Below are 25,895 nucleotides of genomic sequence, written 5' to 3'. Positions count from 1 at the left end.
GCTGATCACATGTTTGAAGGCGGTTATTGAGCGTAGGAATGTAGAGGGCGTGCTTAGATGTTTGATTATTTGTTTTGTTTTGAAATTTCGCACAAAGTTACTCGAGGGCTATCTGTGCTAGCCGTCCCTAATTTAGCAGTGTAAGACTAGAGGGAAGGCAGCTAGTCATCACCACCCACCGCCAACTCTTGGGCTACTCTTTTACCAACGAAAAGTGGGATTGTATTATACGTCACATTATACGCCCCCACGGCTGGGAGGGCGAGTATATTTAGCGCGACGCGGGCGCGAACCCGCGATCCTCGGATTACGAGTCGCACGCCTTACGCGCTTGGCCATGCCAGGCCCATGTTTGATTATATTTAGTAATATAGGTATAAAGGTGATCCTTTGTATTGGTTTATTTTGGGCTTGAGTTGTTGTATAAGTAAGGCTTCTTTAATTCTGCGTGTGTTTATGTTTGTTTCTTTATTTAGTATTTGAGTGTTTTCTATGGTTATGTTGTGTTTATTTGATTTCCAGTGTTTTAAAAGTGTGAAGGTGACTTTCGTCTTCTCTGAATCTGGTTTCCATTTTTTTATACTTAAATCATTCTTCGCATACAGAACTGTTTATCGTTTATAAGAAAGAAATATATTAGTTTTTTCAGAGACGGATCTAGGAAAACTGTGTCCTTTGCGAACTTTATATCAGGCGCCCCTGCCAAGCTGCGAAAAAAAACAAAAACGAAGAAGTAACATTTCTCTTTTAACTAGATTCAATATAAATTCGGTGTGTTTATATATTTATTGTTATTAGCTTCCAATAAGTCTTTTTTTTGTGCAAGATTAAAAAAAATCAACTGTTTAAAAGCAGTTGCAGTGTTGTTCCATATGAGAAAAAGGCCAAACTTTTCCACTCTGAAAATGCCCCGCATGGCCAGATGGGTTAAGGCGTTCAACTCGTAATCCGAGGATTTCGGGTTCGAATCCCTGTCGCACCAAATATGCTTGTTCCTTTCAGCCTTGGGAACGTTATAATGTTATGGTCAATCCCACTATTCTTTGTTAAAAGAGTAGCCCAAGAGTTGGCGGTGGGTGGTGATGAATATCTGCCTTTCCTCTAGTCTAAATTAGGGATGGCTAGCGCAGATAGCCCTCGAGTAGTTTTGTGCGAAATTCAAAAAACAAACAAACAAACAGTCTGAAAATATGGTCACCCTATACTGGCAGAAGTAAGCACGTGTTTCATTGACATTCCTTCACCACCTTCATTTCCGCCTATGTTATATGGTGGTGCTACCCGCAAAATATTAGACACCCCCTTCTTTCGTTTTCAGTGAACTCTATAAGCTTTAACCCCTCTTTTTTGTGAATTTGTACACATGAAAATTATACGACACGTCATGAGATAGGTTTTTCTTTACAAGAGAAGTACGTCAATATCTTTCTCAGTCCATTTGAAGAGCTGAGGATGGTAATTCATTCTCTGAACGTACATATCACTAAACATTAAAATATTTTGTGTTGAAATTATTTGACTCTAAGTGAATTGTGTGTTGATGTTCATTACTTTCATTGTTTCACACTTATTTTCAAAGGCCTCAATTGTATGTATTGTGTTACTTTAAATAAGTATCACTGTTTAAGTTTATACGTTTTTAATCGTAATTTGCTATTATTTATGTAATTTCGAAAGGCACGATTTTGTTTTTGTTTGTTTTTGAATTTCGCGCAGAGTTACGAGGGCTAACTGTGCTAGCCGTCCCTGATTTAGAAGTGTAAGACTAGAGGGAAGGCAGCTAGTCATCACCGCTAACTCATGTCCTACTCTTTTTACCACCGAATAATATGATTGACTGTTACATTATAACATCCCTCACGGCTGAAAGGGCGCACATGTTTGGTGCGCCGGAGATTCGAGCCTACCACCCTCAGATTAGGAGTCGATCGTCTTAACCAGCTGGTCATGCCGGATTTTGTTATAAACAGTTGAGCATTCGTTTCTTTCAATTAATAACAAACACCAGTACTTCTAATAATGAAGTAGCAGATACAATCTTACTACAATCAGTTTAACGTGTACGCCAGTATATAAGTAATTAACCAAAACTCCTTACTTGCAATCTGAGAGTCGCGGGTTCGAAACCCATCTCACGAAACGTCTTCACTCTTTCAGCCGTGGAGCCATTGTAATGTTACGGTTCATCATGCTATTCGTTGGTGAAAGAGTAGCCCCAGCGTTGGCGGTGGGTGGTGCTGACTATCTATCTTCCCTCTAAAACATCTGTGCTGTTAGTACCACAAATAACAAAATCCACAAAATATTTCACATTTTGGGTATTCAGGATTTAGACAATTATAAAAATGACAGTGGTGTGTGCAATAACCATTTCCTTACAATAGAACTTAATTTTAAATAAAAGATCTCTCTTCCCACAAGAATACGATTTTGCCCCCCGCTAGTACAGCGGTATGTCTACAGATTTACAACGCTAAAATCAGGGGTTCGATTCCCTTCGGTGGGCTCAGCAGATAGCCTATGTGGCTTTGCTATAAGAAAACACACACGATTTTCACTGGCCCTGTACATGAGGGTTTGATGTAAGTTTTAAACTAAAATTCTTAAACTTTGTTTGAATAAACAGTCTCACTTTTAATACATAAAAACGTTGTTACTGTTTTGATAATGCTATGACCAGTAATTACCAGCTTAAACAGTCGCGGGTTAACCGACGTTTCTGCTAGGGGTACTAGTATATAATTAGTAATAGTACGAATAGCATTAACTCAGCAAGAGTAAGAGTGGTACTGAAATATCGTTAATACAGAAGTAGTAACGGTGAGAATATTATTTTGTTACAAGTATCTAGTTTTACAATAGTACTAATACGTAAATAGTTACAATGAACGTTAAATACAAATACAATGCACACACAAAAAAAAATTATGAAAATTTTTTGTGTATAATACAAGAGAAAATAAAGACTTGTAATGTAGATAGACAGAAATATAAGTTGCACAGTAAGTTCAAAAGGTTTTGAAAGTACTAAATACTGTATCAGTGAAAAACGGTCAAGGACACTTGCACTATAAGATTCTCAAGGACAAAGAGGAAACCAGGTTGGTTATTCTACAGAAAGTTACTATTTTTGGTAGCTCCAAGCCTTTAGAAACCCAAACTAAAATGCTCAAGAAAGTACCCCTTGAATTAGTTTTATTTAACTGCTTTAGCAAGCAGTTTTATCAAAAACGTTAAATAAATGCTACGACATTGGACATCAGAGATAATAACAGTGAAAAAGATGACACCAGTGTGAGTAAGACAAATTAAAAACGTAGATAACAAACATGTGCTCCATAAAATATCGAGACTTATTTTTAATGTGCAAAGTATTGACTCGTATGTTTGAAAAAAAGACTTTTATTTTTAGGGATAAAAAAGTACGAATGATTGATACCACTGTTTAGTTTTGTCGTTGTCAGGTACAATAAGTGGACACATGTTATATCACTGACATCTCCACTTACCTTTTTAATAAGTAAAATACAGTTGAACACAAACGAAATCAGTAGCACTTCTACCTACATCTTCGAAGGGTATAATTCGATAGAAAAGTTTAATACAGTAAAAGTCAGTGACATTTCCACTTAACATCTTCATCAGGTCCAATGCAATGAGACAAACAACAACAACTAAGAATAACAGATATTAGTCATTTTTATTGAATATTTTTAACTCAAAGTCTATTTATCTTCTAAAATAACACATTATTGTTAGAATAAGTCTTTATAGAAAGTAAACCAATGACAGGAATACGTAAAATACAAAGTGTAAATATCCGTTAGAGGAAGTCGTGATAACTTAAACAAATATTGAAAGAAACGTGATTTGTGACTTGAAAAAAAGATACATCATCCGTAGTACTTGAATACATGTTTTATCTATTTCACAGAAAAATATTTATAAAGCATCTTATAATTAAAGAGTTTATAATTATAAAGTTGGCTAATTTTATTCGTTTGGAATTCTCTAGCAATTTAGTATTTAATTTACTGAATAAAAACGTACGTTTAAAGATGTGTTTGTCTGTATTTTTCACTTTTCACATTACAAAGTGTATAAACGATATTTCTTTAAGTTAGGAAAACCTGGGAAGCCTTTTGTGAATTGATAAGAACGTAGGGGGCGTTGTTGTACACTTATTAATGTCCAGAAGAAATGTTTGTGTTGTGAAGGAAAGAGATTATCTAAAAATATTAAAAAACTTTACGTTTTTTAAGTGAGATCTTAAGCGTTTCGAGAAAGAACTCTTAAGAAGACTGAAAATATTTTTTCCATCGTAAAATTACAGAAATTTATCTTAGTAACTTCTCTCGATTTTCAAATTCATTTCAGTTTAATAAGGAGCTGGTATTATGGAGTTGTTGGGGTGGCGTAAATAAGGCAACAGGGGATAATTGTAAAAATATAAATTTTGGATCTGTGTAGATACCGCTATAAAAGGTATGTAACAAAACGTGTAACTTGATTTCGAATCGTTTGTAAAAGATAAAAAAAGGAACTTACTTAATCGGAGGTATTTGCGAGGACTGTGTCTTTCCTAGTATGTTGCTTGTCCTAGCATGTTGCTCTAAATTCTGCTGATGTCCCCGCAAACTTTTGTCATCTGGTCACTTTGAGAAAGAGTAGGTTATTTTTTATTACATAAAATTCTTTTGTAACCTTATTTGGAATATTATGATCAGTATGGTCCCGTATACGTTGACATAGTGGAAAAAGATACCGACAGCTGCTTCTGTAACTATACCTATTTTAGGAAGTTAACGTAAAAACACTTTAAAATAAAGAACTCTTCTATGAAACAAAATAGAAACAAAAAAATTATCTAAATTTTGATCCTGATTCGTTGCTTCTTGTTCGTAACGAGCAACTCGCCCTGGTGTTCTGAGAAACAGACATGAAGAAAATGACTCTATCAGTAGCAAACCAGATTTCGATACCCGTGATGGGGCGAGCACAAATAACTAGTTTCGCATTTAATAACAAACAAAACAAAAATTAAGAGAACGAATTTCGGAAAAGAATGTAATAGTAAAAATGTTCCTAGTGAAAATAGCACAAAGTTATAATGTAAAGCGATAAGAATTATTATACTTAAAACAAGTTCTCCCCCATACAATGGGAATACTTTAAAAATGGTATGCTTCTTACTTATGAATACGTCTATTAAATGTTTTATTTTTACTTTATTTATTTGTAATTAAGCACAAAGTCACACAGTGGTCTAGCTGTGCTCTACCCACCACGGGTAGCAACAACTTGGTTTCTAGCGTTGTAAGTGCCACTTGTGGGGAAGGGGGGGGAACAAAAGTTTTCTATATTTGAATCTCTACTAGCATCATACAATTTTAATTTGTCGTTTTTACATTACTATTGGTGGCGATATTATTGTAGGACCACATGTAGGGAACAAATTAATACCTGTTTTCGTTTTCATAAAACGTTTATGTGTGTGTGAAAAGAATGCCTCTAGCCGTCCCTAATTTAGCATTGAAAGATTAGAAGGAAGGCAGATAGTCATCACAACCCATGCCAACTTTTAGATTACCCTTTTAACAGTCCGTCGCTGGCACAGCGGTACGTCTATGGATTTACAACTCTAAAATCAGGGGTTCGATTCTCCTCGGTGGATTCAGCAGATAGCCCGATGTGGCTTTGCTATAAAAAACACACGCACACTATTTTAACAACGAATAGTGAAATTGACCGTCACATTATAACACCTCACGGCTAAAAGAACGAACATATTTAGTGGGATGAAGATTCGAACACGTACATTGTGGGTCAAGTACCCTAACCACCTAGTCATGGTGGACCTACACAGAAGAGAGTCACAAGAGTCAACGTCTTTTGTACCCCCAGTTGGTCAAGTGTAAATCTAAAAACTTACAAATGTTAAAATCCGGTGTTCGATTCTTCTTGGTGGACATAGCGTGGATAATCTATTGTAAAATTTTGCTTCTAAACAAATAAACAAAACTTTATTTTATAAAATGTGCATAACAGAAGGGAAGAAGCGACAAAGTAAGGAAATCGTCTTGTAGTAAATATTAACATTATATATATATATATATATATACGCGATATATTCTCGCCATCTGTTATTTAAAGAGTGACACGTTTGTAACTTCAAACAACATAGGAAAAGTAAGACCACTCTTCTGATAGTCTGGTTTTATTTCTTTCATTTTGTTCGTTTCAAAATTGAGGTCTGCTGATCACATTTGTCTAACGCTCACTAATAGTTGATATAATAGTATAACGGAGCATTATCATCATAGAATAAAGAGTGATATTCGAATTGTTATAATGTTTCGCAAGATTAACCTGGCATAATTAGGTACATATAATACTTTGTTTATCCTAAAATGAAGAAGTTTTTTCAGTTATACTAAAATAAGTTTTTTCAATTATCTACTAATTATTTAAACTGCACAACATTGACAAATAACATGTCGACACTAAAAATTATAGAAGCACAAAGAATTATGCTTTTATAAACTATCCGCAGTCCCTAATTTATCAGGGAAAGCAGCTAGTCATCACCACCCATCGCCAACTTTTGAGCTACTCTTTTACCAACAAATAGTGGGATTGACCCTAACTTTATAACGCCCCCACGGCTTAAAGGATGAGCATGTTTGGTGCGATGGTGATTTGAACACGCGACCGACCCTCATATTACAAGTCGAGTGCCCTAAGAACTTGTACAGGCCGGATCTCACTTCTTAAAGAAGACATTTTTTTTCAAACATCAACTTTCAAACAGAGTTAGATGACAATAGTTTAATCATTTACCTGTTTATGAGAGTTTTTGGTAGTGTGATATTATTTGTTTATAAGTCAAAGACACTAATAGTAATAAATGTTATTTAGTTTTTGCTTTGTTTAGTTTAAAGTTAATCCGAAAGCTACACAGATAGCCCGTATCGTATGGAATGGAATGGAAACTCGGTTTTCTAAAGTTGTAAGTTAAAAATAAACAAACCGCTGAGCCACTAGTGGGTGATCTTATATAGATTGAAGTTGGAAAAAAACTCTGAGCACTACTGATTTACTGTGACTTTATAACGCAGTTTTCTTCAGTTCTGAGGAAATTCTGGATTGGAGACTTTTACGGGAATTACTAACTTGTTGTTTTTTTAATTTAAATTAAACATCTCCGTTACATTTATACGTTGCAATGAACAATTAAATCTAGTATTTTTAAAACTCTATTTATCTATAATTTGATATCGAGTGACGAACATAATAACAAAGGAGCAAACATTTCTTATGTTGAATTTTGTGCAAAGCTACACCAGGTCGATCTATGTTAATTATCCCTAATTTAGCAGTGTAAGAGTAGAGGGAAGGCAGCTCGCTATTATCACCTACCATCAACCTTTGGCCTACTCTTTTAGCAAAGAATAGTGGGATCGACCGAAACATTATAACGCCCCTACAGCTGAAAGAGCGAGCGTGTTTGGTGTGATGTAGAAGAATGTTACGACTTTACCACGTAGGAATCAATGACTATTTAGATATATTTAAAGTTTGAAGCTTTATGAAATAGTTTTTAATAAATAAATAACAGTACTGTACTTACAATGTGCTTATAAAACAACCTTAATAAATAATTAACAGTACTGTACTTACAATGTGCTTATAAAACAACCTTAATAAATAATTAACAGTACTGTACTTACAATGTGCTTATAAAACAACCTTAATAAATAATTAACAGTACTGTACTTACAATGTGCTTATAAAACAACCTTAATAAATAATTAACAGTACTGTACTTACAATGTGCTTATAAAACAACCTTAATAAATAATTAACAGTACTGTACTTACAATGTGCTTATAAAACAACCTTAATAAATAAATAACGTTACTGTACTTACAATGTGCTTATAAAACAACCTTAATAAATAATTAATAGTACTGTACTTACAATGTGCTTATAAAACAGCCTTAATAAATAATTAACAGTACTGTACTTACAATGTGCTTATAAAACAACCTTAATAAATAATTAACAGTACTGTACTTACAATGTGCTTATAAAACAACCTTAATAAATAATTAACAGTACTGTACTTACAATGTGCTTATAAAACAACCTTAATAAATAATTAACAGTACTGTACTTACAATGTGCTTATAAAACAACCTTAATAAATAATTAACAGTACTGTACTTACAATGTGCTTATAAAACAACCTTAATAAATAGTTAACAGTACTGTACTTACAATGTGCTTATAAAACAACCTTAATAAATAAATAACGTTACTGTACTTACAATGTGCTTATAAAACAACCTTAATAAATAATTAATAGTACTGTACTTACAATGTGCTTATAAAACAGCCTTAATAAATAAATAACAGTACTATACTTACAATGTGCTTATAAAACAGCCTTAATAAATAAATAACAGTACTATACTTACAATGTGCTTATAAAACAGCCTTAATAAATAAATAACGTTACTGTACTTATAATGTGCCTACAAATCAACGTATCATTATAATTCAAAAATGCGTGTAACTTATGTGAATACATGATATATAAAAATACTCAAATGATCGATTCTATAATACATAATTAATATATATGTAAAAACGGCTGGTTTCGGTTGAGAAAATTTTGTATGCATATATATTTTTTCTACAACTGGGTTTTCTCGTCATCACTAAATAAATAATTAAAACTGAAGTTAAAAATCGATGTCTCGTTAAGTGTCCTTTTACGACCGTTCATTGGCTTTCTAAGTAAAAGTTTGTTTGTGTATTATACAACGTTAGTCGTTTGAGTATTTTAATATTCTAACGTATCGTTATTTTTACAAATACATTGTATGAATGTAACTCCATTGGTGGATATATTCAACATGTTTTATCTTCTTTTATAGATATTTCTACGCCTAAATATTTTGTTTGAATTTGTTTCTTTGTAATTATACAAAAAGCTACACAATGGGTTGTCTGTGCTCTGCCCACTAAGAATGCCAAAACCTGGTTTCAAGCGTTGTGAGTTTGTGAGTTTAGAGAGTTTTCTTTCAGAAATACATTATGTTTATTTGTTTCATAATACAATGGACAAGTATTATGGAGCGTATGATAGGTAGAATCAAGACAGTTTAACCCTTAAACAGTAGCAATGTTGTAGGTAGCAGCATCAGTTCATGATGGTCGCTGTTTAAGGGTTAAGTCCCTTCGGTAGCTCAAAGGACAATTTTGAGAGTTCGTAACGCTAAAACTCAGACTTCGGAACAGGTGCATCGCAAATAGCCCATTGTGTAGCTTTGTATTTAATAAGTAAGACTTTCCACTTCTTGTAATGTTGCATTTTTCATAACATGTCAGTTCCAAATTTGTGGATAAGTAACTTGTTGTAAAAAGGTAAAATTTAGATGTTGGAATTATATATACTTTGATAATAACTAAGAATTAGTCTTCTGTTGTCGTGTGATAAGGATCTTCATTTTAAAGTATACATTACTATTTTTTTAAAAAAACTGGGGACTTTACACGGATGTTTTTTCTGTAAGTAACGTGTCATTCACAAGAGCCAGAAATCAAGTATTTGTAGTCGAAATTGACTCTTACTCTATGATAACCAAGATAGGATCACGAAATGAGCTTATTTCACTACTAATTTTTAATGAAGATCCCATGTCAGATTCTAAAGTTATAATCAAACACTGAAAACGTTCTTCGATCGCAATTTTCTCGTTTAGATTTTGCGATAAAATGGCGTCTTGAATTTTTAAGAATGCCAGTGACGTTTTGGGCTAAAAAAACAAAGCAAAGCATGCTAAACTATTATACCAAACGAGGGTCTTAAAAACAAAAGAAAAACTTGGTTTTCTTGAGGGTGTTAATAATTAAAATTACTTCCATTTTGCTAATAGAGCGATTAACATAAAGTACTTTTTATGGTCTATATTAGAATGCATGTTGTAAGTATGTTTTTCTAAACATAACGTATGACTGCACATCAGTGTCCATACTATAACACTTAGCTTGAATATTGCTTGCCACTTTTATGTTATACATGTGTCTGTACTCGTATGCTAGATAAACTGCGATAATTAAACTTCATTGAATGTATTAGTCTAAAGTAAATTATAACACACTCATCTATCTAACATTGTGCATGAATTTAATTTAATGAAATTAACAGTTTTTCATTATGTGCGATATATATAATTATATAGATATATATAGTTTTAAATAGTCGCTAGTGTAATGATGTGCATTATGACAATACATTTTTTTCTGAGAAATATACAAGTGCTTGGCTTTATTGTATCGAGAGCAATATAACAACTGCCCACGGATACTAGTTAAACCCCTAAACACTATCACATCTCCACTGATATCCTATCAATAGTGAAAATTATAATACTTCATAAATGAGCTTTTTCAAACACAATCCCATAAAACATACTCCCGTATTTTTAAAATAACATGATTTCAGACACGTAACTACTTTTAAAATATAGAAATAGAAAATTCCGGTGTATTCAAGGACATCAGAAACTTATAAAGTCTGGTTCTTCTCTTGTTTATTCTCGTTGAGAAGCCCTACCTTCACTTTCTTCACCTGTGTTTCGACAACACTGCATCTTGACCTATTTACCTCTCTTCCAAGGTTGTTTCTTAGTGGTCAGTTTGGTGATTAGCTGAGCTAATTTTGTCCAAGGTCACGAAAGATCTATAGACGTCACAGCTGTATTCTTAAAATTAACTATAAAAGGGATATCGACCAGTAGTTTGAAATAACAGAGTTCGTTTCAATCAAACAGAAACAGTCGAGAAGAAAAGAAGCGAACTTCACAGACACTCAGAGGAAAAGTCGCTCTCCACACGCCTTCATAGTGACTTAAAGGTGAGGTTAATATAACTGTATGAGAAACTAATGAATATGTATGTAATCGGGTTTAGATAGTTATCACAGGAATCAAAAGGTTATAAGAGTCGTAACTTTTCTATGACCAATTTTGGTATTCGTCAAATATCATAATGCTGTACTAGCGTAAAGTTTGTCTTTAGTGGAGCATTCCTTTGAGGGATGTATAGAAACAACAGAGTATTCTAGGATATATACAGTTGTGTAACGATTTCGTTCAAAAACTTAAAGTGGCCTTCTGATTATATATACACAGTTAAGTAAACGATTCGTTCATTATTTTGAAATGACTTTTCTTAATAAATGTATAAAACTTTTTTTTTTTTTAAGTTTATTGTATCGTTATAGGTTTTGTTGAGAAAACCGAATTAATCATGGACTGTCACCGTGAAATACTCTTTGGTAAGTCCGTATCAATATTTAAAAAAAAAATGTTGAAAGTACTTATTATTTTAGGAGGAACCAGATGAGATGCTTATATTTGGTAGTATATACCATTTGAAAACACACTTTGACTTTTGATCAGTTACCTTTTTAATTTCTCTTTGCGTTTCATAGTTCAGAAACCTGATACTTACAGTAACGTTTTGTTAAATTGTTTATTTTAGCGCAAAGCCACAATGGGCCACCTACTCTGTCCACAACGGGAATCAAATCCCGGATTTTGGTACTGTACAACCGTAACTTACCATTGTTAAATTCAACAAATATGTCACATCAATAATTAGTTAGTTTAAAGAGTAATGACGTATCGAAACGTGTTCATTTTCTGTTAAATAATGCATATATTAATATAACTATTGATTTAAAATACGACCACAGCTGCTAAATACTGTTGGTTTTACCACTTCTGTTGTACAACCGCGGAGATCGAGTTTCGAATTCTCGCTCTTCTGCTCTGCATGAGAGTTCTTTTAGAATCTATAATTATAAACAGTTACCTGCTTTAATAAAGCACAGATTGTTTAAAATTCTTGGGACAAACGTGGTGAACTTAACTTCAAATAATAACATTAGCAATGGACTGAACACTGACGCAAATGTCGCTTAGGCTCATTTCCGGTTTGATTTGGAATTTCGTAGCACGGTGTACCATATACGCTAAACTTTCATCAAAAATGAGAAAAAAACCCAAAGGCAAATGACAAATGAACCAATAAAAACTAAGGTTACGTGATTCGAGGACTGTAACTTTTAGCTGGGTAGAACACTTTCCCAACTAAACTGTAAACTGAGCACAACTTTGAATCTCGCTCGTTCAAATACATCTTTCATAGAGATTATTGTATAGGTGGTTTTTTGTAGAAGGTACGTCATACAAAAGTGTTAATATCATAATAAAAGGGTTATGAATGGTCAAACATTAAAATGTCGTTCCATGAAATAAACGATCTTCACAAACATTGGCCTCGCGGTATCACAGTAGTTAACATAAGGGTTTATTCTATTAAAAGTAATTGTTCGATATCGTATGCGGGCAAAGCGCAGATAGCTCTTCGATAGCTTTGCGTTTAAAAAGAGACAAAGGTACATATTAAAAAACAATACAGATATAGTATCAAACAAATTTAAACCAGTACTTGAACCTGGTCGAAAAAGTTCTCACTTTACATAAAGAATCTATACCTGACAAGGTGTTTTAAAAAGTTCAAAACTTATAATATAAACAGAAAAATATTCGTTGTATTAATAATTAACTTAGTATTAAATTTGGTTTACATATATTTAATTTTTGGAAAATATGACAAATAGAAGTTCTTTTTGGTTTTTTGTACGTTTCAGTGCTTCTGTGTCTTGGGTTAGCCAACGTTATAAATGGAGGGGCCGTAAAGGGCAGCTATCCAGGAAGTTTCCAACAGAAGATCGTTGAGGTAAATGAACACATTTCAGAGAAAGTTAATATTTCATTTTGAATAGTTGTGAATTCTGTCCTATTATCAATTATTTTGTAAAGTTTTCTTGGATATTTTTTTAGTTTTCAAGCAACAATTTAACGATGAGTAATAAACGTCTCAAGAACGGTTACATTTAGAACTATATCTCTTCATTAAGACAAGAATCTATTACTGAATATCGAGACGTTCTGTAAATCATGTCATAAAAAACAATTTAATTAGTAATCTAACGTACTTGTACTTCAGTAAGAAATACCAAGTCGTATTCATGTTGTATTTAGCAATTCATCTAATTTCCAGTGGATTATACTGATTTCATTTGTGTGCTACTCATAAAGTTCGAATATTTACAGATATCAATTACGTCTACATTAATTCAGATAAACTCGTTGAAATGCAACTCTTAATTTCTACTTATGTGGGTCATATATAATATTTTAAAGTTTATAAAATGTAGGTATAGTGCTCAAACATTTTTTTTAAATTTAGTTATTCCAACGTCACTATCAACATAATTTAGTAAATTATCAAAAAACGTTTTTTAGATCAAAAACAAAGGTGAATTTGTAGAAGAGGTGACAACGAAACCTCCTCCTAAAATGCCAGTGAAGGTGATGCCCGCAGGTTTTGAAGGAGAGGAACCACCAGAAACCCCTGAAGTACTAGCACTGGGTCTTCCATCATGGGCTAGCCTTCTCATCTATCCTATTGACATTACTTTCTCTTGCTTTGGAAGACCCTATGGGTTCTATGCAGATATAAAAAATCAATGCAAAATCTATCACGTGTGTAAACCAGTCACTGATGGTGCTGGACACGTCATGCGATATCTTCGATACAGCTTTGTTTGCCCCAATCAAACTGTTTTTGACCAGCGTAGTTTGGTTTGTACTCATGAATATCTGGCAGTGCAATGTAGCTCGTCTCATAAATATTTGTACGTGAATGAAAACTTTGGCAAGCAAAGTCCTGGACCATCACCAGTTACCAGTCCTATTACTCGACCTACAGGACCTTCTTCTGGCCTTCGTCCAAGTCCACTTCCAACTCCTCCACCAGTTACAACACCACCAGAGTGTAACCCAGATGGTACAGGTGATTCTCCAATTCCTTGTAGATACCCAGTCCCTACTCCAGGTTCAATAAGTATTTTAGTCCCGCCTACTTCTGAAGGTAAACCTGGTTCAGTTATTCCAGCTCCAAGCCCTTTCATCCCAATTCCAGGTTCGGGAAGTTCAGTTTCATCTGGTCCAAGTCCAGATCTAGTAGGTCCAAATATTATACAACCTGCTACAGGCCCTGGCTTAGTAAAGCCTCTCCCACAACCTGTTATTCAGCCTCCTGAGCCAGCACCTGGTCCAGTCGGTCCCGCGCCAGGCCCTATCTTTCCAGCACCTGGTCCAGTAGGTCCCGCCCCAGGCCCAGTCGCTCCAGCACCTGGTCCAGTCGGTCCCGCACCAGGCCCTGTCTTTCCAGCACCTGGCCCAGTAGGTCCCGCCCCAGGCCCAGGCGCTCCAGCACCTGGCCCTGTCGGTCCTGCTCCAGGTCCCGGCTTTCCAGCACCTGGTCCAGTCGGTCCCGCTCCAGGCCCCATCGTTCCAGTGCCTGGTCCAGTCGGTCCCGCTCCAGGCCCCGTCGGTCCAGCTCCTGGCCAAGTAGGTCCCGTTCCAGGCCCCGTCGGTCCAGCTCCTGGCCAAGTAGGTCCCGTTCCAGGCCCCGTCGGTCCAGCTCCTAGCCCATTCGGTCCCGCTCCAGGCCCAGTCGCTCCAGCACCTGGTCCAGTAGGTCCCGCCCCAGGCCCAGTCGCTCCAGCACCTGGCCCAGTCGGCCCTGCTCCAGGCCCCGTCCTTCCAGCACCTGGCCCAGTCGGTCCCGCACCTGGCCCAGTCGGTCCCGCACCAGGCCCAATCGCTCCAGCACCTGGCCCAGTCGGTCCGGCCCCAGGCCCAATCGCTCCAGCACCTGGCCCAGTCGGTCCGGCCCCAGGCCCAATCGCTCCAGCACCTGGCCCAGTCGGTCCCGCTCCAGGCCCTGTCGCTCCAGCACCTGGCCCATTTGGTCCCGCGCCAGGCCCCGTCGGTCCAGCTCCTAGCCCATTCGGGCCCGCTCCAGGCCCCGTTGCTCCAGCTCCTAGCCCAATCGGTCCCGCTCCAGGCCCCGTCGGTCCAGCTCCAGGTCCCGTTGCTCCAGCTCCTGGCCCCGTCGGTCCAGCTCCTAGCCCATTCGGTCCCGCTCCAGGCCCCGTTGCTCCAGCTCCAAGCCCAATCGGTCCCGCTCCAGGCCCCGTCGGTCCAGCTCCAGGTCCCGTTGCTCCAGCTCCTGGCCTAATCGGTCCTGGTACAAGTCCCGTCGTTCCAGCTCCTGGCCAAGTAGGTCCCGCTCCAGGCCCCGTCGGTCCAGCTCCTGGCCCAGGCAGTCCCGCTCCAGGCCCCGTCGGTCCAGCTCCTGGCCCCGTCGGTCCAGCTCCTGGCCCAGGCAGTCCCGCTCCAGGCCCCGTCGGTCCAGCTTCTGGCCCAGGCAGTCCCGCTCCAGGCCACGTCGGTCCAGCTCCTGGCCCAGGCGGTATAATTTCAGTTCCTGATGGTTTATTTTCAGGATTAGCGAAAGTTAAACTTCAGTGTACTTATATTCAAGAACGTTATCTCGCTGAATGTACTTACAAGAAAGAAATCCCGTTTGGAAATCAACAAACAAGCCATGGGTTTTACGGGAAGAAATTACTTTGTTACGTGTTAGACGTTGATTCGACTGCAATCCAATGTTATTATGGTCTTTTTACCACCTCCCAACCCATTCAAATAACTTTTTATACAGAGAAATACAGTTGTTATTACCAAAATAACTACACTGGTTTTCAATGTTTCTTCAAAGATACATACACCGGTACAAGCCCTGCACCGCAGGTGAAACCCATGGTTCTCACTTCAAGTGGTGCTTCAAATATAAGAAGACCGTGTGAGTTTTATCGCAAATATTATGAGGAGAATCATAAAGACGAGTAAGATTGTGTAACATTTGTATGAATTATGTTTTTTATTTTAACAAGTATTTCAAGAATTAGCTTGAAGATACAGTTTTTCATAACTTGTAATAAATTTTGTAATAGCAATCAAACCTTTCAGTCTCGTAATTCACAAAATCTATTACTGTCTTCGTCAACCCGACAACAATTATTCTATTCACGATAACTAGATGAATATTATATTTTAAGATATTGGTGTTTATAATAGGTTTTAATACATTAACTCTTGATCTTGTGAAAGTATTTGCTTCAATCTTTTGTGGATATTTAATGTACTTTGAAATAACTCACTTAAACAGAAAGTTCAACTGGTCTACTGAATTTTCTGGTTTTTTAATTCAGCAAAGTATTCTGGGTCTTTTTAATAAGGAACAAATAATATCTATATGATTTTAAGGTTTCTGAAATTTCTGCAAGTTTTTGTTACCACAGAACTTGTCACATAACACAAGGAAGGAAGTGTATGTAAAGCTCGTACGATGTTATTATCACATTTTTTATTTTTTAAAAAGGATTTAAACATCTTGGTCACTCGTGTGACACTTTAGGGTATGATGGCTGAGAGCAGAACCTCTTGGACACTGATATAACAGCAGGGTCATAACAGGGTTTTCACAAAGTTCTAAAGCCAAAAATATCGATCTATCAATTAGTACTTTGAGGTATCATGGCTGACAAGAAAGTATTTTGATGTGCGTTTTTACTTCACATAACAAATGAAACATTATTTTTACTTTCAGTTATAATACTTACAAATTTGACGAGTTATTCAGTAAGGCACAAGTAATATCTACCTGAAATATGATTTTTCTTTTTTTTTCTAAAATTTCAGAAAATTGGTTGCTGTTGTTTTGAATTAAGCACAAAGCTACACAATGGGCTATCTGTGCTCTGCCAACCACGGGTCTCGAAATCCGGTTTTTAGTGTTGTAAGTTCGTAGACATACCGCTGAGCTACAGGAGGGGCAGAAAATTGGTATTATAGAAGGTCAAGAAAGTTGGTCAGATGAGAAATAAAAACATCTAAAATGATAAAAAGTAACAGTCCTTTATTTTTTAAAGTACATTAGGAATAAACAAAATGTAAAGATAAGGACGAGACCTTTGAGGATAACAAAGGAAGACTTTTATCTGACGATTGGCTAGGTTATTAAATTCTGCTTTTTCTTCATTTTTTACAAATGAATACTTAGATACTACTTGAACATTTGAGAGTGGAAACCAAAGTTGGTGTTTTAAAGAATGATAAGGCTTCTGCGCTAGATAATATTTTGGTGACAGTTTAAAAAGAGGTTAAGGATTGGATATGTGAGACGCTACAATATTTTTGTAACTACTTTAATAGTAAACAAGTACCGAAAGACTGGAAATGAGCTAATGTCACTCCTATCTTCAAGGGAGGTAAGAAACCCAGTAATTATAGGCCTATTAGTCTTACATCAATTGCGGGAAAGCCTGCTGAAAGATAATTTGTAAAGTCATTTAACAAAGGTTAAAATTTTATCAGATAACTAACATGGTTTCACTCACGAAAAATCTTGCCTTACGAATCTTTTGACGTGTTTTGAAAATGTTGCTGCATGTATAGATGAAGGTAATTGTTCAGGTTTAGTGTAACTGGACTTTCAGAAAACATTTGACAAGATGCCACATTAAAAAGCTTATAAAGAAACTTATCTCTATAGGTATGGGAGATAATTTAGCAAACATGATAGTTGAGTGGCTTGATGGAATAAAGCAGACTGTTGTTATAAGTCGAGCTCAACCAAACTGGATTAATGTTGCAAGTGGTGTATTCCTGGACTTAGTCTAAGACTCATTGCTCTTTTTGACCCACATTAATGATTAGGAATTGGCCAACAGATTATTGAAATTTGCTGTTAATATCAAGGTCTTGGGTGTTGCTGGATATGAAGAGAATGCTGCTGCTTTACAAAAGGATTTAGATCACTTAGTGAGTCGGCCAAATAAATGGCAGATGGGTTTTAATTATAATAAATGCAAGATAATGCATGTGGATTATCATAATTTCAATTACAAGGATAATTTGGATGGGAATAATTTAATAAGGGTGTCTTGAAAGAAAAAAATATTGGTGTAATGGTTAATCAGTCTCTCAAGTCACCCAAGCAGTGTGCTGTTGTAAGTGGTAGGGCAAATAGGATTTTAGGTTGTACCTAAAGAAATATTAAATACAAGTCTAAATGGGTTGTACTTTCAATGTATAGGTCGGTGGTTAGGTCACATTTAAAATATTGTGTTTAGTCATTAGATCCTTACCTTAATAAATACATTGAATTTGAAAGGATCCAGAATAGAGTTATATGGGATGGAGGGGTTATCTTATGAGGAGACAAAAATAATTATTAAAATTGTTTTCTTTTGGAAAGATAATATTTATTGAAGTGTTTAAGATTGTAAGAGGAACTGATTATGTTAATGAATCAACATTTTTCATGCTTAAAAGCGAGTATTCTAGAACTAGGGGACACAAATATTGATTTAGGCAAGATAATTTGATTTTTAAAAGGGTGGGTTAGCCTATGGAATGGGTGGCCTTTGGGTGTTGAGAAGACAGTAAATTTGAATAAGTTTGAAAGAGAGGTTAATAATATATGAATTATTAGGCCTAGCTTTAATTTATTGAACTTTTTGTACTATTTTTTTCAAATTATTTACTTTTTTTAAGTTTGAATTAAAAGATGGGACAGCCGCGATTGACCAACAAGCCTTATTGTCCCTAAACATTATATTATGTTAACATTTTAAGGATCAGTAAGTGTACATTTTACTAAAAATCCACATTTATAAAGTGTGGATTATTGTGTTTGAAATACCTCTCTCAACCAAACAAGACTATTTGAACAGTAATGTAACTGTTTTAGAATTTCAGAAAAACAAGAGAGATATTTTGGTCGTTGTTAACTACAAAGCTACATGAAGGGCTGTCTGTGCTCTGCCCACCGCGGGTATTGAAACCCAGTTTATAGCAATATTAATCTGCGGACATACCACTATCCTACTGGAGAACAAAAAAGAGAGGTAGAGGCGTTGTTTCTGAAGAAGTTTATTTTTCTGTTTATTTATTAATTCAACACCATTCTTGTAACTTATGAAAAGTTATCTCACGATATAAGATATATAACTACTGTCCAAAACAAAATGTTCAATACCGTTTTTACAGTCAGAGATATCACTTTGCATGTGTAAAAATAAAGCAATCAATATATTATTTGAGTAATCCTATGGCACTAATCTAAATTCCTTACGAAAAAGAAAATATTTGTAGTTCCTTTACCATTAATTCTGACGTGACCAAGAGGTTAGGCCGCTCGGCACGTGATATGTAGGTCTCGCTTTCTTGTCTATATCTCACCAAACATGCTCGCTCTTTCAGCTGTGGGGGCGTTATATGTTTCGGTTAATCACAGTATTCGTTGATTAAAAAGCAGGCGGTGGGTGGTGATGGTTAACTGCCTTCTCTCTTGTCCTTCACTGCTGAATTAGGAACAACTAGTACAGATAGTCCTGTGAAAAACTGTGTAAACTCCATAACAAACTAAAACCTTACCTTTAAATTGAGACTTCGTTCACATCGTAGATTATGCTACAAATGATGTTTGGATAATTACCCGAGAATGTTTGTTATATTTAATTATCTACTGCTGAGATGTGTATTAGTAACATTTTGTTAATACATCATTTACATTCAGTTTCTTAGGTGTCTTATTTTACTCTAAAACTAACTATTATTGTCCTGGCAGTGATGTATCTATATTTTAAAGAACGGTTGTCACACCACTACCGTGCATAGCCTGAGCCAATAGTGAGGCAAAGGCAATCCATAACATAGGCCAACCACACTATTTTAAAAATAAAATTGTCTCATATGAAGACGATTTCTACCTTGCATAAATCAAAATTTGTGTTCTCTAGTACTATAATTTTCGGTGTTAAGCATAAAAAAATGTTTATGCATTAACATTATCGATTCGTAATCTGAGGGTTGCAGGCGCGAATCCCATCACCGAACATGCCCGCTCTTTCAGTTGTAAGGGAGTTAAAAATTTGACGGCAACTCACTTACTAATTACTTTTAATTAGTAAAGAGTAGCCATAGAGTTGGTGGTGTTGACTATCTGTCTTGTTAGAGTTAATAATTAGAATTACTTCTCTTTGCGAATAAAGTGACTAACGGGACGATAATAGGTTACATTTTATGGCCCGTATTAGTGAGCATGGTGTAGACACTTCTTGTAAATAAAGATAATATCTTTCTAAACATCAGATATTATTACATATCGGTATTCCTACCACACATCAAAAATTCATTTGGATTGTTTGCCACAGTTATGTTGTATACGCCTCTTTACTCGTGTAGTAAGTGCACCATAAATAGTCGATAATTACACATCGGTATCCATACTATGATACAATACTTCATAACTATTTTATGCACGTATCCGTACCGTATACTGAATAATGTGCGATAATCAATCTTAATCGACTTCATTAGTTTAAAACAAATCATAACAAACTTACTCGTATAACATTGTGGTTAATTTTAGTTTAACAAAATTAACGTTACTTAATTGTTTGTGCTTGTTAATAAATATAAAATGTATCAAACAAATATAAAGAGGTTAAAAAGTAAGGAATTTTTGCCGACAAGAAAAGTGCCCTATATGTATTTTTAGTTTTTAATAAATAAATCAGTTGGCACTACTTTTATGCGGATGAATAATTTATCGCATTTTAAGGCTTCTATAACGTCCAAAAACTGGCATTGATAGTTATGATGGTTGGTCATTGGAAGTTATACTACTTAATTTGTATAACTTGGTTGGGTTTTTATAACTCTTTACTGGTATAATTAATCTACTGTAGTACTAAATATGTTAAATTAATGCTTTACTACTACACTGGAGACCAATCTCAAGTGGTAAGTTTAACTTAGTTTCAAGTGGTCGTCCATTATTTCGCTATTTTTATTTATTTATTTTATTTTGAAGAGCAGACGCCACCCCACAACTGTCTGCAGGGAGTGAAGTGTAATACAGATGTGGGACGTTGTGGGGCTGAGCACCCACATATCGTTCTCCCAGCCTGTAATCCTTTGGATGATTTGACACATTTTATACCCCACATTATAGCTTGTACTTTGAGGATCCTTTTAATTTATACATTTAATTTTGTTTCAGGTTTGGTTTATATTTGTTCATATACATATATTTATATATACCAGGTCATCCTCTAAGTAATGTCAGATTTTAGGTTCAGAAAAAGAAAGAATGTTTCAAACGCTTTTAGTGTTATTTAATCAACAATATTTGTTCCATTATTATTAATTACTTTTTCCTAACGATTTACAAGCTTCTAAATACCACTTCTATAAAATTCTTGGTGTTTGGAGTAAAAGAATCTAGAGAGGGTAGTTTTGACATCATGTGTTTCAAACTCTTTTTCATCAAGATAGTTCTGCAAACTTCGGAATAAATGATAGTCAGATGGGGCAAGGTCTGGAGAATAAGGAAGACGTGGAAGTTTTTCCCAGTCTAACTCTTCAGTATTTGCAGATGTAATCCTTTCTGTATGGGGCCATGCATTATCCTGGTGTAACACAACACCTTTACGATTGATCAAAGCAGGCCTCTTTTCTTTCAATGCAATTTTCAAGTACTTTAACTGTTGACAGTAGAAATCTGATGTAATCGTTACATTGGGTGGCAGCAACTTAAAGTAAATCACACCAACAATATCCCACAAAACGCTTAACAAGACTTTTCTAGGGTGGAGGTTCGTTTTGGGCTGTGCTTTATCCAGTTTACCTGCATTGAGTCATTGTCTGCGGCACTTAACATTTTTATAAAATATCTATTTTTCATCTCCAATCACTAACCTGCCCAAAAAAGATGAGTTACGTTCATGATAGAGCAGAGAAGTGCAAATGTCTACTCTTGCTTTAATGTTTACTTCTGTCATATCATGGGGGACCCATTTTCCAAGGTGAACTGTTAAATGTGTTGACTTAAGCTTCTGTGCTAGTTCTTCAACTGTTACAGCACAATCTTCATCAAGTGCTGCCAGCACCAAGTCATCATTAAACTCAACAGGACGACCTGAACATGGCGCATCACTTAAGCTGTAGTCACCTGACCTGAACTTCTAAAACCACCTTCGACGTTTTCTTTCATTGAGAGACTCCGTACCATAAACACCTTGAATGTTTCTTGTGGTTTCTGCTGCACTATTGCCTTTTTTAAACTCATAAAGCATTATATGCCTAATGTGCTCCTCAGACACATCCATCGTCATAAGGGTTTATTTGATTAATGATCTCAAAAAGTGGAGTTGGGTTAGTTTTTTTTATTTCTCTGAAATTTTTTATACACGTCCTACTACATATTTTAGTCATTAAAGCCTTCTACAAAGACAGAAATGATGATGCACTTTCTGTATTAAATTTTGGGGCATATATATATTGTAAGAAGGTTACTGGTGTCATGATGCATGTTATTAAGATGAGTTACTGTTGACATTCAATAGAGATCATTTTGTTTTTCTGAGAGAGATATATTGTTGGCTTTATTGTATCAAAAACAGTAAAACAACTGCTATGAAAACTAGCTAAGGACCTAAACACGGATATGCTATTAACAGTGAAAATAATAATACTTCATAAATTTTCAAAAACACAATCCCATAAAACATACTCCCGTATTTTTAAAATAGCATGATTTCAGACACGTAACTACTTTTAAAATATAGAAATAGAAAATCCCGGTGTATTCAAGGACATCAGAATCTTGTAAATTCTAGTTCTTCTCTTGTTTATTCTCGTTAAGAAGCCCTATCCTCACTTATGTTTCGACAACAATACATCTTGACCCATTTCTCTCTCTTCCAAAGCTATTTCCTAGTGGTCAGTTTAGTGATTAGCTGAGCTACTTTTGTCCAAGGTCACGAAAGTTCTATAGAAGTCACAATTGTATTTCTAGTCTTAACTATAAAAGGGAAAAACGAGTAACAGTTTGAAATAACAGAGTGTAACATACAAACAGTCGACAGGAAAAGGAGTGAACTTCAAAGACACATAGAAGAAAGAAGCGCTCTCCAAGCGCCTTTAAAGAGACTCAAAGGTGAGGTTAATACAACTCTATGAGAAACTAATGAATATGTATATAATCGGGTTTAGATAGTTATCACAGGAATCAAAAGGTTATAAGTGTCGTAACTTCTCTATGACCAATTTTGATATTCGTCAAATATCATAATGCTGTACTAGCGTAAAGTTTGTCTTTAGTGGAGCATTCATTCGAGAGACGTATAGAAACAATAGAGTATTCTAGGATATATACAGTTGTGTAACCATTTCGTTCAAAAGCTTAAAGTGGCCTTCTGATTATATATACACAGTTAGGTAAACGATTTGTTTCATAATTTGAAATGGTTATTTGAATATATGTGACAGTTTCCCTTTAATTTTGAAAAGTTTCTTAATAAATACATGATGTACAATACAGTTTTTTAACCAATACACACTCTCATACAACTGTGGAATTTTTTTTTAACTTTAAAAGATATCGGTATGATAAATTTTGTTGGAATATCTCTTTATATATGTGTGTGTGTCTACATATATAGAGAGGTCCATTTGTATAATAAAAATGATTAATTTTTTATCATTACAGGCTTTGCTAAGAAAACAGATTTCATCATGGACCGTCATTGTGAATTACTGTTCAGTAAGTTTCTTACCTTTAAAGTTTAAACTACGAGTCTGCTTAAATAATTACATTATCTTAATTATTTAATAGTTGGGGTATTTTAGCTTTTGTTCCTTGTGTTTTGCATTAATTTAAAAATAATGAAAAACAGTTACTGGTTTAAGAGAAATGAAGTGAGATACTTATATTTGGTAGTAGATACTATTTGAAAGCTCACTTCGATTGTTGGTCAGTTATATTTTGCGCTTCATGGTTCAGAAATGCGGTATGGGCAGAAATGTTTTGTTAACTTATTTGTCAATTTTAGTGCAAAGCTACATTGGGCTATCTTCACTGTCCTCAGCAGGAATCGAATCCTGAACTTTAGCATTGTACGACAGTTAACTTACCATATAGCCGTCGAGGGACTTCCAGTTAAATTCAATAAATCCGATTATAAGTACAGAACACATTAGTGGATACTACCTTTAAAACTACTGTATGTTAGCAAAGTTTAGATGTACTTGTATAATTTGATGTCACATCAGCAATTAGTTAGTTTAAAGATTAATGACGTATCGAAACGTGTTCATTTTCTGTTAAATAATGAATACATTAATGTAACTATTGATTTAAAATACGACCACAGCTACTAAATACTGTTGGTTTTAGTGTTAGGTTTACAGTTCACAACACTTTACAACTGTTGGGACTGAGTTCGATATTCTGGCCTTGGAATTCTCTGCAGGGGGTCTTTTAGAATCTATAATTATATACAGCTACCTGTTTTTATAAAGCACAGATTGTTTAAAATTCTTGGGACAAACGTGGTGAAGTTAACTTCAAATGATAACATTATCAACGGATTGAACATTGACTCGAATGTTGTTTTTGTTCATTTGCACTTTTCTTTTGATTTACATTTCTAAAGAACAGTGTGCCATATACGCTACATTTTCATAAAAAGTGAAAAAAAAAACATCTGATTAAAGCAAAATGGCCCACTGGTCGAAAAAGTTCTCACTTTACAGAAAGAATCTATACCTGACAAGTAGCCAGTGAAGATAAAAGGTGTTTTAAATAGTTCAAAACTTATAATATAAACAGTAAAATATTCGTTGTATTAATAATTAACTTAGTATTAAATTTGGTTTACATATATTTAATTTTTGGAAAATATGACAAATAGAAGTTCTTTTTGGTTTTGTACGTTTCAGCGCTGCTGTGTCTTGGGTTAGCCAACGTTATAAATGGAGGGGCCGTAAAGGGCAGCTATCCCGGAAGTTTCCAACAAAAGATCGTTGAGGTAAATGAACACATTTCAGAGAAAGTTAATATTTCTTTTTGAATAGTTGTGAATTCTGTCCTATTATCAATTATTTTGTAAAGTTTTCTTGGATATTTTTTTAGTTTTCAAGCAACAATTTAACGATGAGTAATAAACGTCTAAAGAACGGCTACATTTAGAACTATATATTTCATAATTCCAACGTCACTATCAACATAATTTAGTAAATTATTAAAAAACGTTTTTTAGATCAAAAACAAAGGTGAATTTGTAGAAGAGGTGACAACGAAACCTCCTCCTAAAATGCCAGTGAAGGTGATGCCCGCAGGTTTTGAAGGAGAGGAACCACCAGAAACCCCTGAAGTACTAGCACTGGGTCTTCCATCATGGGCTAGCCTTCTCATCTATCCTATTGACATTACTTTCTCTTGCTTTGGAAGACCCTATGGATTCTATGCAGATATAAAAAATCAATGCAAAATCTATCACGTGTGTAAACCAGTCACTGATGGTGCTGGACACGTCATGCGATATCTTCGATACAGCTTTGTTTGCCCCAATCAAACTGTTTTTGACCAGCGTAGTTTGGTTTGTACTCATGAATATCTGGCAGTGCAATGTAGCTCGTCTCATAAATATTTGTACGTGAATGAAAACTTTGGCAAGCAAAGTCCTGGACCATCACCAGTTACCAGTCCTATTACTCGACCTACAGGACCTTCTTCTGGCCTTCGTCCAAGTCCACTTCCAACTCCTCCACCAGTTACAACACCACCAGAGTGTAACCCAGATGATACAGGTGATTCTCCAATTCCTTGTAGATACCCAGTCCCTACTCCAGGTTCAATAAGTATTTTAGTCCCGCCTACTTTTGAAGGTAAACCTGATTCAGTTATTCCAGCTCCAAGCCCTTTCATCCCAATTCCAGGTTCGGGAAGTTCAGTTTCATCTGGTCCAAGTCCAGATCTAGTAGGTCCAAATATTATACAACCTGCTACAGGCCCTGGCTTAGTAAAGCCTCTCCCACAACCTGTTACTC

General features: G+C 35.4%; 1 protein-coding gene across 1 annotated transcript; it reads left to right on the top strand.

The window, feature by feature from the left end:
- Window positions 1-10,821: 10,821 nt before the first annotated feature.
- LOC143223916 (uncharacterized) lies at window positions 10,822-15,842 on the top strand. Its single transcript, XM_076452390.1, has 4 exons — window positions 10,822-10,924; window positions 11,294-11,347; window positions 12,728-12,816; window positions 13,386-15,842. The coding sequence occupies exons 2-4, from the start codon at window positions 11,320-11,322 to the stop codon at window positions 15,840-15,842; spliced, it is 2,574 nt and encodes an 857-aa protein (XP_076308505.1). The 5' UTR covers window positions 10,822-10,924; window positions 11,294-11,319.
- The last annotated feature ends 10,053 nt before the right edge of the window (window positions 15,843-25,895 follow it).

Source organism: Tachypleus tridentatus, chromosome 8 (genome assembly GCF_004210375.1).
Source record: "Tachypleus tridentatus isolate NWPU-2018 chromosome 8, ASM421037v1, whole genome shotgun sequence".
In the NCBI taxonomy this organism is placed as follows: domain Eukaryota; kingdom Metazoa; phylum Arthropoda; class Merostomata; order Xiphosura; family Limulidae; genus Tachypleus; species Tachypleus tridentatus.
This window is presented reverse-complemented; position numbering and strand designations above follow the sequence as displayed.